General features: G+C 39.9%; 2 protein-coding genes across 2 annotated transcripts in view; both read left to right on the top strand.

The window, feature by feature from the left end:
- LOC134863401 (transmembrane channel-like protein 3) overlaps positions 1–3,508 on the top strand; it is a 57,219-nt gene extending 53,711 nt beyond the window's left edge. Inside the window, exons 18-22 of the mRNA XM_063881898.1 lie at positions 63–188; positions 322–400; positions 899–941; positions 1,027–1,297; positions 2,255–3,508. Coding sequence (XP_063737968.1) covers positions 63–188; positions 322–400; positions 899–941; positions 1,027–1,297; positions 2,255–3,233 — 1,498 coding nt within the window. The 3' untranslated portion in view covers positions 3,234–3,508. The remainder of the gene's footprint in view (positions 1–62; positions 189–321; positions 401–898; positions 942–1,026; positions 1,298–2,254) is intronic.
- A 714-nt stretch (positions 3,509–4,222) lies between these two features.
- stard5 (StAR related lipid transfer domain containing 5) lies at positions 4,223–16,031 on the top strand. The gene is made up of 6 exons (XM_063881899.1): positions 4,223–4,695; positions 6,270–6,319; positions 7,436–7,568; positions 7,965–8,082; positions 12,062–12,155; positions 12,237–16,031. The coding sequence occupies exons 1-6, from the start codon at positions 4,606–4,608 to the stop codon at positions 12,385–12,387; spliced, it is 636 nt and encodes a 211-aa protein (XP_063737969.1). The 5' UTR covers positions 4,223–4,605; the 3' UTR covers positions 12,388–16,031.
- Positions 16,032–16,235: the final 204 nt, after the last annotated feature.

Genomic DNA, 16,235 nt, shown 5'->3' with positions numbered 1-16,235 from the left:
TAGGTGTGGATGTGTTTATAATCTTCATAATTAACTAAATAAAAGTCCTGAATGTGTTTCAGTGGTCAAGAGAAGATTTATGACATCATCTCTGAAACGGTGGCCAATGACTTCCCGCTGTGGTTCAGTAAAGTGATGAGTTACGTCACCAGCCCTGTTGTAGTGCTGCCTGCACTGCTGCTGCTGTTGTAAGACACACACACACACACACACACACACACACACACACACACACACACACACACACACACACACACACACACACACACGTGACCCTACAAATTAACATGCCATGTTGACCTTATTCCCTCTGTGTTTCAGCATGCTGATCTATTATCTCCAGGCCATAGCCAGGTCCCTCAAATTCACCAACAACCAGCTGAGGATGCAGCTTCAGACTGTGAGTTTCTGAGTTTCATTCTCATAGTGGATCGTGTAATATTTATTTTCGCCACGTAATTGTCTGGTCACAGTAGTGATATTTGGAATTTGGAAGGTGTGGAGTTTATTGTTTGCTTAATATTTTAGTTTTTGGTCAGACACCCTCACCTAACCTCATGTGGCTTCAGAAAACGTTTATACCAGGATTAGCCACGTAAGAAAATGAGAAAATATTGAAAGAAATATATGACCAAAGTTTTAACTGACCAGCCACGAACCTGGGAAGATCTTCTTGGTACAAATTACTCGTGGCAGAATGATACTGCATTGTATGCTGAAACAGATTGTAGAGATAGAACATCTTTTTTTTACATAAAGGCCGAATATAGGCATACATCTTTTTATGGATCTGCCTAAATTTTGTCTAATTTTGTCTTTATAAATGTTATACCAAAACCAATAATTATTTTTTAATAAGAACTATGATTAAGGTGGACATTTCTTTTAATCTCTTTAGGAACGGACCGAGGACAAGAAGAAGGTCTTCCAGTTGGCTGCAGGTGTGTGTTGTTTTGTTTTTGAGATCCCGTGTGTGTTCTGGTATTTCTTGTATTGTCGTGACCTTCACTCTTTACCCCAACTCAGCGAGACTACAGGCTCCAGAGGCTGACAAGAAGCCGGATCATCAGGAGAGCGACGTCACCAGCCAGGAGGCCTCCATCCACACTCCATCGCCCCGACGGAACGGCAGCATCACAAACTGTAGTTCTCCTGTTCACCGTGGAAACAGCATCCGCACCATCACCCAGTCAGCGTCCCGCACGGAGCTGAGCAGAGGAAGTGTGGCGGGATCCGTCCGGAGTCCAGCAGTCACCATCCTGCCCAAACACAGGCCACCGGAGCACACGCCCAGCAGGTCTGACACACAGCAGTTCGACCAATCAGGTTGACCTCAGACAACATGCCAGCTCTTATTTGAAGGAGAACATTTTTAGTGATACAGATTTATCGTACAATTGACCAGTAGTGAAGATGCAGCCAATGGGAGGGTCTTAAATTACACTAATCTTAGAAGTGACTTTATTTTGTGATGAGTAGAGTAAAATGTCTGTGCTGCCCTTTACGATACATGTTCCTGGTAGAAGTCCGTTTAAGAAGGCTAACTTTGATACATAATTATATTAGGCTAGCAAACTAACATAAAAAGTTAGTGTTGGTTTCTTAGTTGAGTAAACCATGTCTATCCAAATATAAATTGTGATTACACATAGCTTTAATGTTAATGAGCTTCAAATGACTACATTTGGTAGTTGTAACTTAAACTTTCACTTGTTAAGCTTGTTGATAAAGTTAATCCAGGTTAAACTTTTGTATTCCTTTGATTTGAAATTAAAATGTTGTGTTGTATAAATCTATTTATTGTTCAGCCCTAGTCATTACTTGTTTGGTATTAACCTGGGTATTCTAAACGCTGTCTTCAGTTTCTTTTTCTTTTGGAAGAATAATGTTCTGTGAGATGCACTGAACACTAGTAAGTTATAGGAATGTTTCTGGCATGAAAATGGTTGTATGTAAACCTGCTGAATATTGGCTTTAATGGAAAATACCACTATTTGTGCATGTTTAACACCATTTGGTACAAATAACATTACATCACTCACCAATACACAAATCATTTCAAAGTTTTAGCTTCTAATGTTTATCCAACACGCTGTTTGTTGGCATGAGAGATTCATTTTTGGCCATGCAATGCAAACATTTCAAATAATCCATGCTTTTCTATAGCTTTATGCAACAATAAGATTCCAATAATAACATAACCTAATGATAGTCCTAGAAACTCATCATTACCTCTTGTCCTTTCTCATAACAGGCCCCCACCCTTTCTTGGTGGCCCTAGTGGTTCCTGCAGGTCCAAGTCCTACCACCACATGGCCTGCAATCCCCCAGCTCGCCATTCTGACCACATCCAATCTGACCCCCTGTACAGGAAGACCCTCCGCTCCATACACCCAGTGGAGGCTGCAGGCATCATCTCAGCCCAGAGTTATGCAGGGCGGCGCGGCCACACCACCCGCTATGTGATCGTCAATGAACACGACCCCAGGAAGAAGCTGCTGCGCTCGACCACACGGATCCCACGCCATTACCTCATGGAGGAGCCCGCCGAGATCCTGGAGCTGTACCCGCGCAACATCAAACGCTACGCCCCCCGCAGCGCTCACCACCAACCACACCCTCACCGCTCACACCCATCACAGCAGCATCTGAGTGAAGAGGAGGAAGAGGAGGAGGAGGGGAAAGGAAGGAGAAGGATAACGTTGGGGAAAGCTCATCGGCCCAGATCCCTCTCTGACCTCCAACAGCCTACACACTTCTACATCGGTGACCGCGGGGAGAGACATGGGTCAAAAGACAGTCGAGGAAGATATGGAGTGCATGAAGAGGAGGATGGTGAAGAAGAAATAGACTGGGGAGATTTAGAGCCACACTCCCGGTCTCAGAGCAGTGTGAGAGGAGCAGACTCTGTTCTCGTGCGAACCAAGCGACACATCCAATCCCCAGGAAGACCCTGTCCCTCCCCGGCCAGGACCAGGCCCATGGAGTGTCATGTGAAACCCAAGACCAGACCAAAGCTGGAGCCCCCTCTGACCGAGTCAGACTCGGCCTCGCTGGCCTCCAGCAGTGACCAGCAGAACAGCAGCACTGACCAGTACATCCAGGTCATCCACAACAAGGACCACTATATCAAGTCAGAGGCCAGACATGGAAAGCACACCAAAAAGAAGTCCAAAACCAGCTTTGATCTAAATGTCACTGAGTCAAAGGACCTGGTCTGTTCCAATGTATGACATACTTGCTAATATTTATGCGATCTGTAAAAATGTTTTTCAAATGATCATAGATAAATACTCAACTAGGGCTTAATACATTGCATTGAGAGCACAGACAGTATATTATCAATGTGATGTATTTACTTTTTGTGTTATTTATGTACATACAGCTTACACGATAACATTTAATTTTATGTTTGCATCTCACAATGTATTTATAATTACAACAAACAATATTTATTTTCACTGTACAGTATTTAATTACTCTATTTTACATAGAATCTTGCATTTACTTGGTCACTTAAAACATTCTCTGCAACATTTAGCTTATTGTGTTTTTTTTACATGTGTATCATTCATTCATCTGCATTACTTACACATTGGTCTTGCAATATTCTCTTGCACTATTTTATTTCTACTCTTCTACTTCTTTTTGCACTATTTCTATTGTTTTTTGTTTTGCCTTATTGACATGTCTTACATATATTTATGTTGCATTGTTGGAGGAGCCTTACGATTTTCATTGCCATAACTACACTGCAGCTACTTTGTATATGACAATAAAGCCTTTGAATCTTGAATCCTTAATCTTAAAATTGTTATTCCTGTCAAATGGATCGGTTCGTAGTGGGGATTTCCCCATTTGTAGAATGATGTTACCGACCACTACATTTCCCAGCTTGCTTTGCGTCAACAAGCGAGGACTCCAGCTGCAGGTGCGTAATGCCTCTGGTGATGGATGCATGAGGAGACCGGAAGTCAACCACTGAAAGATAGTCGGGCCGCGGCTCTGCCTCCAAAATAAGATTCATGAAACAAGTGACTTACTTGAATATTGTGCTGTGTAAAAACTAAACACAAAATAATCGATTAAATCACTATGTTATTGAAATTATAGAACAAGTTGTATTACATCACATGGAAAATGTTCATAAACACTAAAGTTCGAGAAAAGTTATTTTATTTTGAAAGCCAAAACCGGAAAGCATTTTTACTGGATGATTTGACACATCGCTAGGAAATTTCCTTGGATTTCAGGAATTCCATTCAATCATTTTCGGGTTTTATCTTTGTTCCAGAGGCAGGTGTGGGCTGCTGCGCGGTCATTGAGGTGTTATAGATAACAGTCACAGAGTTGTCACATTCCTCACAGCTGTAAACGATGCGGGCATCGCATAGCACCTTTCATTCATTTTGGCTAACGCTAGCTTTGTAGTGGCGGCTCCACATCCTAATGTTAAGTAACTCACCACCGCTGCATTTGCTTGACTGACCCAGCTACAGTGTGACTCAGGGTTTCTGTTAAATTGAAAGAAAACTGTATTGTGTGGGAAACATTAAGCGACAATAACGTCAGCTGGTCTGAGAAAGGTAACTTTTACTATTTATTATGGATTATGAACATAAGGCTAAGGCAGTGGGGGACTGTCTGATGGGCTACAAGACGGATGAGACCGGGTGGAAAGTCTGCAAAAAATCGGTAAACATTACGTTTTTATTGTCTGATATGATTTTGTACGACATTAATGGACATGGCCCTGATACATGCTGTTCTCAGATAGTGTTTTAACATACAGAACAATGACGTTAGCTTTAGTGATACATGTCACTGGATGTGGCCTTGCTCACTGAGGTAGACCTAACGTTAGCATACAGACAGGACAGTTCCACTTAATAAATGTGAGGCTTTACTGAATATTATTCCATCCTTTAACCTTTTTTTTTTTTATATATATATATAGTGCTGGAAAGTAACGAAGTACATTTATTCTAGACTTAAGTAAACATGGAGGTCGTTGTGAATACGTTAACATTATGCTACTTTACATTTTTACCCCACTACACATTGTAGGCAAAGTTTTTACTGCATTAAGTGACATACTACTTTTATATACAAAACATAACACAACTAATACATTGTGTTCTACCATTATAGGTTACCGTACAGTATATTATTCAGTTAAAATAAACCCCACATTTATCAGCTGCAACACTGAAGTGAATGCATCAATAGTTATATTATTTTATATATGGTTGTGAAATGGGCCATTACTACTTAATGATAGTTTTGTACTTTAAGTATATTTTTTAATACTTCTGTACTTTTTGTACTCAACTTCAATTTTGAATGCAGGGCTTACCCAACCGACCGTTGACAGCAATCTGAACCAATTCACGAACAAAGACTTGAAATAAATGTAGATTTTAATATATTGAACAGAGGAATACATTTCCAAAAATGATGGTGGACATAATTGCTCAAACAAGTGTTGGATAGATAATTTAGTGTTAGACATTGCACATGAGATAAAAAATAAAGTAAAAAGAATATATATAGATGTCAACGGAAAGATAGATATCTGTATAGTAGCTATAGAAGGCACAGTATGCAGAATGATAATTACGAGACCAAACTACAACATAAGGTGGAGTAAAAAGTACAATATTTGCTGCAGGAATACAATGGAATGGAGGTACTCAGGTGAAGTACATGTGCCTCAAAGATGTACTAACTACAGTACACTAGTACATTCCAACCATCACAATGTTATATTGGGCAGCTTAAATAAAGTGTGCCCGAGTCATGCTGTCAGATGTGCATCAGCAAAATACAGAACAGGCCATTTACATACCTGCATTTCATGTGTAGTTATTTTAGAATAAGTTTATCATTGTGATTCTATTAATTTGCAATTTCATCTTTTATTACAATCTTATTGAAATGCTTTGCTGACTGTTTCTTTGATCAGCATGTTTTTTTTTATCCGAGCATTCAGAATCACCTAGTCAACACTGACAAATACGAATCTGCTAAATGCAGATTAGGGCCGTTTAGTGCCAGTGATGCAGTCTACTATATGCATCACCGGAGCTCCATGATGGTTGACTATCAGCTTTGTGTTTCAGTGAATTGACCTCTTGGTCACGGTAGCTCCTCAAGTAAGAAATAAATAGTTCTGTTGTATTGAAATGTGTCAGAGGGAACAGCATCCATCAGGGCCGTGCATCACACTAAGGTATATGTGGCTCACTGTGTGCTGTTTTCTTCGGCAGAATGACGTGGTTGTGTCTTGGCGTCCCTCGTCTGAGTTCCCTGGGAATGTGTGAGAAAGCTTAAATCCTCTTTTTCTTTCTCAAATTCTCTTTATTTCAACGGCAGTTAGCCACAATGGATATTTATATAAACCTTTTCAGTAGTTAACTTTGCTTTTGAGTATCCACAACCTAACCTGGTCAGGTAGTGAATACACATTTTGTAAAGTAAGTAAGGTTGTGACAAAAACTACTGCTAGAAATTCAGAATTTTTCTGCAGTAAAATTGATAGAACTGAGTTTTACCATACATTTCTGTGGTTAAATATTCTCTTCTAAAACAACACGATTACAATTTACATTCACCCTTCATTGATATTTACTGAGTAAGGTTTGCTCACATTCTGTTATGTTTCAGTGGAAGCCAGCTCTGTTAGCTTTAGCTGTTAGGTCTTGCTCTCCTAGTTTTTTCTTAAGTACAGTAGGCGCTAAAAGATAAATGCCGTCTCATAGTCCTGGGGACAATATTACAGAGTATTACAGTGATGACATATTACTGTAGGCCAACCCTAAAAGTATTAAGTGTGTTTATGATACTTATACATCTTGTTCAGCAGGATAATCTCCACATATTAACACCACTTTATGATTTCTGAAGCATAAATGCATCACCAGAAGTAAAAAGCGAATGTTATAACTCTATACACAAACTAAATCAGGGTCGCATGTGGTCATATCACCACCGCTAAGCTAAAGGCGGCTAATATTTGTTTAGTAATCTCTCTTAGTCACTTGTTAACCGCCACTCTTTTTATGACGCACAGAACCTTCACACTTGAAAGTCCATAAGCTTGTTAGCGTGTTAAACGGGTTAGGCATCTCACCAAAACACGTTCAAAAAAACATCCAGACAGAACAGAAAGTGATCAAATGTTTACTAATTTCTGAGTTTTAGGAATCATTTGAGGTCACAGAGTAAGCTATTGTGGTCATGGTGAATACTAACCCCTGCACCTGTAGATGCATATTGTTAAAAATCACCCATGTTTTAGTTTTTCAAGTCTTGGTGCAGAGTGGAATAAACGCACAGTTTCTCTGTGTGCCCGTTCAGTAATGTATGAATGTAATTAACAGCAGTCATGCCTTTACTAATGTGATCTCCTGACTGTGCTGTGTCTTTTCTGCAGCTATAAGGGGGAGGGGGTTATCAATGGCAGCCCGGAGAAAGTGTGGGAGTGTCTGAAGCCTGTACCCAACGGCCTCAGAGTCAAATGGGACAACAATGTCAAAAGGTTTGAGCTTTTGGAACAAATCACAGAGGTGTGTTATTATTTCTCTCTTCTGATTAGACTACATTTTCCATGATCAATATGTACAGGACAACACAGGTTTTAAATGTCTTTTGATTTCCACAAAAGAGTGTCTGAATTATTATTCACATATTAGAATATTGGAATCTTCAAATAGCAGTAAACACAGTTTGGAAGCTAATCTTTTGAATGCCTCAAGGTTTGATATTCCATAAGGTTTAATACCAAATGAAGCGTAGAGGCGATGGATTTGTACAGTATTCAGTTTGTATTTTCATCTAACTGTCAATCATATCTTCCTGTGTTTGCTTTGGCAGTGGTGATTAACACTCCACTGAATGTTATCCAGTAGGGGAAATCCTCACAATTCAAAATGTTTTTGAACGTCTCCTTGTTCCCCACTCAGCACATCTCTATCTGCCGGACGGTCACGCCCTCAGCAGCTATGGGCATCATCGCTCCACGAGACTTTGTCGATGTTATTTTAATCAAGCAATACGAAGACGGCACCATTTCATCGAATGGTGCGTAACAACTCTTTCTTTTGCCACTTCCTCTGCGGGTGTCCTTGGTAAAGTTATTGTGAGAGGCTCTTTAAAGCTGTGTTAGTGTCGCTGATGAGAGGCTGTCTGAGCTAGATCTATGTTGGGAATACACTGCATGTGTTAACAGAGTAGTGACAGCTCCTTTCTTATATCTGAGACAATTACATCAGATACAGTGGCAAGATATGGTCTGACCTTCATCTGAGTTACTATAATCCTCAAACACAATCCGTTTTTGTTAATTGCACACACATGATCATTTTGTTTTAGTCTATATTAAATACTATGTTCAAACATTCAGTGTAGGATGGAAAAATTAACCCCTAAAAACGGGTTGGGTTAGGAGTTAACAAACGCACTTTTAATCAGTGAAACAAGATTAAAAGTGTATTTTGAGCTACCTTAACCCTCAAACGCCTGGAAAACATGCCCCTAAAACCTATGGGCGATTTTAGAAGAACCCCCTAAAACCTGAAGTGTTTCTGGAAATTCAGCAATTGTGTCAACGCCTACTAAATAATAGATTTCTCAGCCTCTGTAGCAGATAGAAACAAAATTCAGAAAGTATTTGAGAGCTTACAGCTGTGGCTTTCATGCGTGGTAATTCTCCATCCTCCACTCGGTTTCAAAACCTTCAAACTCATGGTCATCATCGTCGCTGTCTTCAAACATATGTCTTAACCATAAATCCCGGTCGATTTAGTTCGACGGGTTCAAAGTAATCAGCAATAATGTCATCAGCGCTGTGCAGATCGTCAATATCACTACCTTCATTAACTTCAGAATTCCCTCCGCAGTAGACTAAGTCTGCCATGATTGCTCGAAAAAAATCCAAACAATGCCACGTGTATATTCTGTTGCATTTCATTGGCTAAGAGGCCGATAATTAATGCAAAAAAATACCACAGAGCTCTTGTACCAGAAAATGACGTATCCGCTTTCCCGGCTTCAATGGTAGAATGACGCAACAGCGTCCCCGGTTTGAATGGTAGAAATGCGGCAACGCTTTCCCGGCTTAAATGGGTTAACTTATAATAATCATATATTTTTTCAAAACAGTAAATATTTTTAGAAGAAGCTAATGTGAACCAGGCTTCACAAAAAAGATCTCAGAAGACCTACGATCAAGAATTGTTGATTTACATAAAGCTGGAAAGGGTGACCAAGTTATGTACATAGGGTGGCTGTGGCTCAATGTGATATTGCGCTCCTCTTCAGATCAAGGGAGCACCGGTTCAATCCCACCTTGACATCATCGGTGTCCTTTTATACATTCAGTCTATGGGCAAGACTCAATGCTGCTGTGGTTGATGTCCACAGTATTGAGCGTATGTAAGTTGATTTCGGTACAAGCGTCTTATGTAGTGACATGTACGAATGCATATCAATCCATATTTAGACACAAGATCAGAAAATAACTTTTTATGACATAAAAGCAGGACATTTCGAAGTGTTCACATACCTTTTTTTCCCCACTGTATGTTAAAAAAATATGAATATACGCATTGATTTTGTTGATTTCCACTGTCCCGCTCAAGCAAACATGTACAGGAAGTGTCGGGATAGAAGATGCATTGAGATAATCTATCTGTGAGACTGTCCGCAACTGTCACTGGGAATTAATGTGATATCAAATGTGGAGCCAGTAAACTGTGATAAAGCTTGGTAATTATTAACATCACATTTATGATCCCATGAACGAGTCTCTTGATGAGCTGTGTATTTTAAAACCATGTTAAAGCACTATGTTTTTGAAAGTTGGTTGTGGAGCCGATGAGTTGATTGATTGGGAATGCTGATTTGAAGTCAATTTTTTTTTTAAACAAAGCTGATAAAGTATAGGTGAACAACATGTTTTTAAAAGAAAACAAAGCTTTAAGATATTTAATCGTCAAAACAGAGTTTAGAAAACTTCCCTCCCAGTACGTGAGCCGACATGAGACCATCTGGATAAACTGTTGCCTTGTTTACAGCCTGATTTATAGACCCTACTCGTTTTATTGCCCCGTTTGACTTCGTTGCACCGATAGCCAAACTGTAAAAGTTAAGATCTGAGGAACAGATGGATCCAAATGTATCGCCAACATCATATGGGATCCTTTCCCGTGGTCATTGGTTAGAAATCTTTTAAAGGGGCCCTATTTTGCTTTTGGGTTTTCCCTCTGCTGTAGTGTGTTGTATAGGTTTGTGTGCTTGTAAATAGTCTGCAAAGGCTAAAATCCTTGTATTCCCTACAGAGGGAGTCTCCCCCCTGCCTAAAACATCACCATTGAACTTCTTTGTTTACTTCCGTATCAGTGACATCACTTTGTAGCACTTGCACTTCTAATGGCTAGTGCTCCAACACATTGTATGTGATAGGCTAAAGGGAGGGACATCACTAAGTGTTTGACCAATCACAACAGGGCCGGCCAGCTAATCAATCAGAGCAGACTGTTCTCTGGCTTCAGACAGAGGGTGAAAAGAGATGCTGCAGCACAGACAGTATGAGAAACATAAAGAGCTTTTTGAACATTAAAGCATGGAGACATGTCCCAGGAGAGACACTACATACTGATATACACCTGAAAATCAGCAGGAGAGGACTCTTTAAAGTAGAGACACTACATACTGATATACACCTGAACATCAGCAGGAGAGGACTCTTTAAAGTAGAGAGTCTACATACTGATATACACCTGAACATCAGCAGGAGAGGACTCTTTAAAGTAGAGACACTACATACTGATATACACCTGAACATCAGCAGGAGAGGACTCTTTAAAGTAGAGACACTACATACTGATATACATCTGAACATCAGCAGCAGAGGACTCGTTAAAGTAGAGACTCTACATACTGATATACACCTGAACATCAGAAGGAGAGGACTCTTTAAAGTAGAGACACTACATACTGATATACACCTGAAAATCAGCAGGAGAGGACTCTTTAAAGTAGAGACACTACATACTGATATACACCTGAACATCAGCAGGAGAGGACTCTTTAAAGTAGAGAGTCTACATACTGATATACACCTGAACATCAGCAGGAGAGGACTCTTTAAAGTAGAGACACTTCATACTGATATACACCTGAAAATCAGCAGGAGAGGACTCTTTAAAGTAGAGACACTACATACTGATATACACCTGAACATCAGCAGGAGAGGACTCTTTAAAGTAGAGAGTCTACATACTGATATACACCTGAACATCAGCAGGAGAGGACTCTTTAAAGTAGAGACACTACATACTGATATACACCTGAACATCAGCAGGAGAGGACTCTTTAAAGTAGAGACACTACATACTGATATACACCTGAACATCAGCAGGAGAGGACTCTTTAAAGTAGAGACACTACATACTGATATACACCTGAACATCAGAAGGAGAGGACTCGTTAAAGTAGAGACTCTACATACTGATATACACCTGAACATCAGAAGGAGAGGACTCTTTAAAGTAGAGACACTACATACTGATATACACCTGAACATCAGAAGGAGAGGACTCTTTAAAGTAGAGACACTACATACTGATATACACCTGAACATCAGCAGGAGAGGACTCTTTAAAGTAGAGACACTACATACTGATATACACCTGAACATCAGAAGGAGAGGACTCGTTAAAGTAGAGACTCTACATACTGATATACACCTGAACATCAGAAGGAGAGGACTCTTTAAAGTAGAGACACTACATACTGATATACACCTGAACATCAGAAGGAGAGGACTCTTTAAAGTAGAGACTCTACATACTGATATACACCTGAACATCAGCTGGAGAGGACTCTTTAAAGTAGAGACACTACATACTGATATACACCTGAACATCAGAAGGAGAGGACTCTTTAAAGTGGACTCTGGTCTTTCATTTACTTTGTGTGCTTATCTGGTCGATAGCCACATTACCACAGACCGAAGGATCAATATAATGCATACAAACGTGTACATGTGTTTCAACAGCCACTAATGTGATCCACCCGAGCTGCACCCCGCAGTCTGGCTATGTGAGAGGATTCAACCATCCATGTGGCTGTATCTGTGTTCCCATCTCAGGGTGAGTACACCAACACACTGACTCCCCCACACTTCTGCTTCTCTTTGTGTGTCTGACCTGTTGCTGTGTTTGTTCTTCCAGAGAGCCCAGCAAAACCCAGGTGTTCAGCTTCTTCCAGACCGACCTGGGGGGCTTCCTCCCCCGCTCCGTGGTCGACTCGTTCTTCCCCTCCAGTATGGCCGAGTTCTACAACAACCTGGCCAAGGCCACCAAGTCCCTGAAGGACCTTTGACCCCGAGAGATAAGAGGTCTCCCTTCACACCGCCGGCCTGCTGCCGGTCAGGCCGACGGTTCCTTGTGTTTTAAATAGTCCAAACTCTAAACCAATCAGCACACTGAGATTAAGAATCGCTAAATTGATCCAAAATGTATGTTTAATGTACATTCCTGACTTCCTGTCACAGCAGGAGGAAATCAACAGTCACCCCCTCTTGTTGAAAGCAGTTTAATCATGAAAAAAATCCCAAAATAAGAACGAGGGCTTCCAGCTCTTATGTTTCCACATAAAGTCCATAACATCTTTACTTTTTACGATGAGACAATATTCATCTCCTCTTGATATAATGATCATACTTGAGTTTGTACAGTAAACATGCATGTTGCATGGAACTTTTTTTTACCCTATGCTGGTATCAGGTTGTTTGTTTGGAGTACTGACTCATACCTCATGTTTAGTTGTTTGTGTTGTACTTGAACTGCCATTTGCCCATCTCCAGCTCACCTGTACACCCTGAATATGTAGATGGATGAGTTAATATCTGCCTCTTTAAACACTGAAGCACAGGCGGGATGGCAAAGGTGGCCTTTAAACACCGAGGCAGCTTTGATTTCTGTCTGGAACAACGCCTTCTACATATGATTAGTTCTGCTCCAGTAAGCAGAAAAGTGTCTTCCTTTTTTCCATCAAGAACATTTCCCCTTTCTTTCCTTCATGTATAATCTCTTCATGAAGTTCAGACCCGTAGCAGCTGCCCGCAGGAAACATTTTAGAAGCTGTGCTGGTGCTCACGGGGACAACGCCTATCAAATCCTTAAAGCTGCAATCAGACGAAACATTACGGGGAAATAAGTTATATAACCGCACTATAGGCTGGTACTTTCAAGACATTCAGCAGCTTATACTGTAAAGAACTGCAAAGACATGGTTTATGATAACTAACTGTTCCAATGTGTAATCATGACCAATACAAGGAGGCAAGACTGCTTTACTGGAGACAGTGGAGACTGTTTAAGTAAGATGCAAGAATGCACCACAAGATGTAAAGAACAGGAGAGAGGGCATTAGAACTCTGGGTGTTGGTGCTAATGAAGAGTGAAGTGTTTTTATTACTGCCAGTGACTCCTTAACAAACATGTCTATAGAAACAGGGTTAGGGTTGGAGGTATGGAAACATAAACATGCTTTGTTACTCGTCTATTCTACTGAGGCTACCGACACCTCGTTCTTATTAATATGTCATTATTTTCATTACTCCGTTACTGTTTGGTTACCTCATCCGGCTACAGTGACTTAACAGAAAATGGAAATCCTCAAGAATATTACTTAATGTAACGTCTTAAATTCAGGATTTGTTTTTAATAGTGCATTTTGGTGACTGAATCCGAACACTTCCTTCCCAAAATGCAGAGGACAAGCTTAGTGTGTAGGTGTGTGTGAGTCCAGCTCTTTCTCCTCCCTGTCTGCAGCATGCTCAAAGGGGGAAAGAAAAGTGAAATGTACTTGTGGAACATGAAGTGGGATTGTATATAATCATAGTGTGTTTCACTTCTTCCATTCTTATTTAAGACTTTAGAACACGTGTAGTTCCTGGGCAGAGGCTCGTCTATATTCCTCTCATGATGTCATGCTCTCTAAGACTCTCCTTCAGGTAGACACTCAATGCTCTGTACATGCACACTTTATAACTTTACGATTTAAAAGCTGCCATTTCATTTTGTTTACTTAATGATTTAAAATGTAAGATATTCCAAATGATCCAGTGCATTTGTACTGCACCTCATTCCTCATGGGCTAACCCTTCCCTGTATATTAAGGCTCCTTATGGATATATGTGTACTGAAGAAGGGGGGTCCACTTTCCCTACAGCCTGGGTGTGTATAAGCCATAAACTGTGGCACGTTGTAACTAGTCTTTTAATATTCCTTTCAAAATGTTTGACAGTGTTCTCTGTACCTGACCTCACAGCGAAGCCAGTATTCTTTACCACATTCCACCTGTTCACAGTCCTGTGTGCGTACATGTGGGTAGAAGGCACTTGCTGTTTTAAATGGATCCAGCAGGTTTTAATTCTTTGTTTTATGTCGAATGATCTCACTGTACATACAGGTAGCTGCTACAGTAGAATAAACCCAGCATTCCATGAGTAATTGAAAGCGGAGAAGCACGTAATGCTGGCGTTTAGCGCAAATCAACCCTGACCCGTCTTTACTGACATGTGATCTGTATCTGATCCGAGGCCTCTGCTGTTAGACACACTTTTATTAGACCGGCTATTAATACGTTTTCTCCTTCTCACTACTAACAGGATGAATTGGCGGACTTCTCAACATAAATGGTCCAATAATGCTCAGGATAAAGGGGCTACAATCTATACTTTTTACAATATGCAATAAAAAATGAAAGGTTGACTTTAATTAAAGGTGTTAAGTCAACACATTTCACATAACGTATTAAGTTAGTTGAAAGCAATAATATTAATAAGTTAAAATAAAAACAAATTTACTTTCAACTTAATATTATTGCTTTCAACTAACTTAATATGTTATGTGAAATCTGTTGACTTAATACCTTTAATTAAAGTCAACCTTTCAGTGTGGAAGGTGATAATTTGATTAAATAGTGAGAATTATGAATTTATCCGCAGATGAATCGAGCTTTAGAGAGCTATCACGTCCATGTTACATTCCCAAACATTTTAGGAGCAAAAGGGGTTTAACAAAAATGTGTACTACAACAAAAATCTAATTACTCGGGAAAAAAGAGGAAACTGACTTCAAAAAGATGTTGAATAACTTGAAAGCAAAAAGCCCTTACTAGCCAATTCAAAACCAAACTAAAGATAACTTTCTATAAAAGATAGCGACAAGAGTAAACAATACAAAAATCTCGCCTTACTTACTGTACAGTACCTGATCAGCACCATGCCTGTACAGGAAGGGGGCTATAAACAGAAGATGCCTAATAGCTGAAACAAAGCCAGTGACAGAGGCTCCTTCAATGTGGTCAAACTTTTGAAAGACTGCGACCATAAACAGCATCCAAAAGATGTTGCAATCATGTAATAACTTGTCCTTCTTCCGTGTACGATTACCAGATACAGACGTGTGTTGATACCAGATGGAGATAGTGTCTCTGTTTGGACTGACACCAAAAACTATGATCCATCTGCCGAATTACCAGCAGCTTTTTCATGAGTAAACATATTTTCAGCCAACTTCTTTGGGATAAGGCCTGAAAATTGACAGCATTTCCTGAATTCAACTGTCTTGATTTCTGTGTAAAAGTAAACATAACCACAAACGTGCTGGACTGACAGATGCAGATGTATCTGACCTCTGTGAACTTTGACCAATCTCACTGTTCCACGGAGACAAGCTTTTCAAAAAGCATGTACACAGGCAGAAGAGTTTCCAGGTAAACCCTTTAAATATCCTATTGTGGCTGATGATAATAATGAGACCAGATTCCCAAAGTAAATGTGTTCTGAGATTCAGATTCAGAGTTTCCTGTGTGGCAGAGCGATTCATGTCCGGTGTTTTTAATTGACTCATTTACCATGTGTAAACGTCTGATCAGAGCACATGAACCTGTTATCTCGTACTGTTCTGCACCCAGTGAGTTTTGTATTTCACCAGCATTAAAATGATTAATAAGAACATCTTGTTGTCCATTTTTTTAAATCCACCTACAAACTTGGACACTGAAACATCAGGCTGGCTCAGTGTTGAACAGCTTTATATAAGTGATTTTACATTTGTACAGAAGATGTAAGTGACAATGATCATCTGTTTAGTGACTAGAATCAAAATAATACAAAACATATCCAGTTTCATTCATACAAAGTTTTTTCATTATTCATT

Source organism: Eleginops maclovinus, chromosome 4 (genome assembly GCF_036324505.1).
Source record: "Eleginops maclovinus isolate JMC-PN-2008 ecotype Puerto Natales chromosome 4, JC_Emac_rtc_rv5, whole genome shotgun sequence".
NCBI classification, from domain to species: domain Eukaryota; kingdom Metazoa; phylum Chordata; class Actinopteri; order Perciformes; family Eleginopidae; genus Eleginops; species Eleginops maclovinus.
This window is presented reverse-complemented; position numbering and strand designations above follow the sequence as displayed.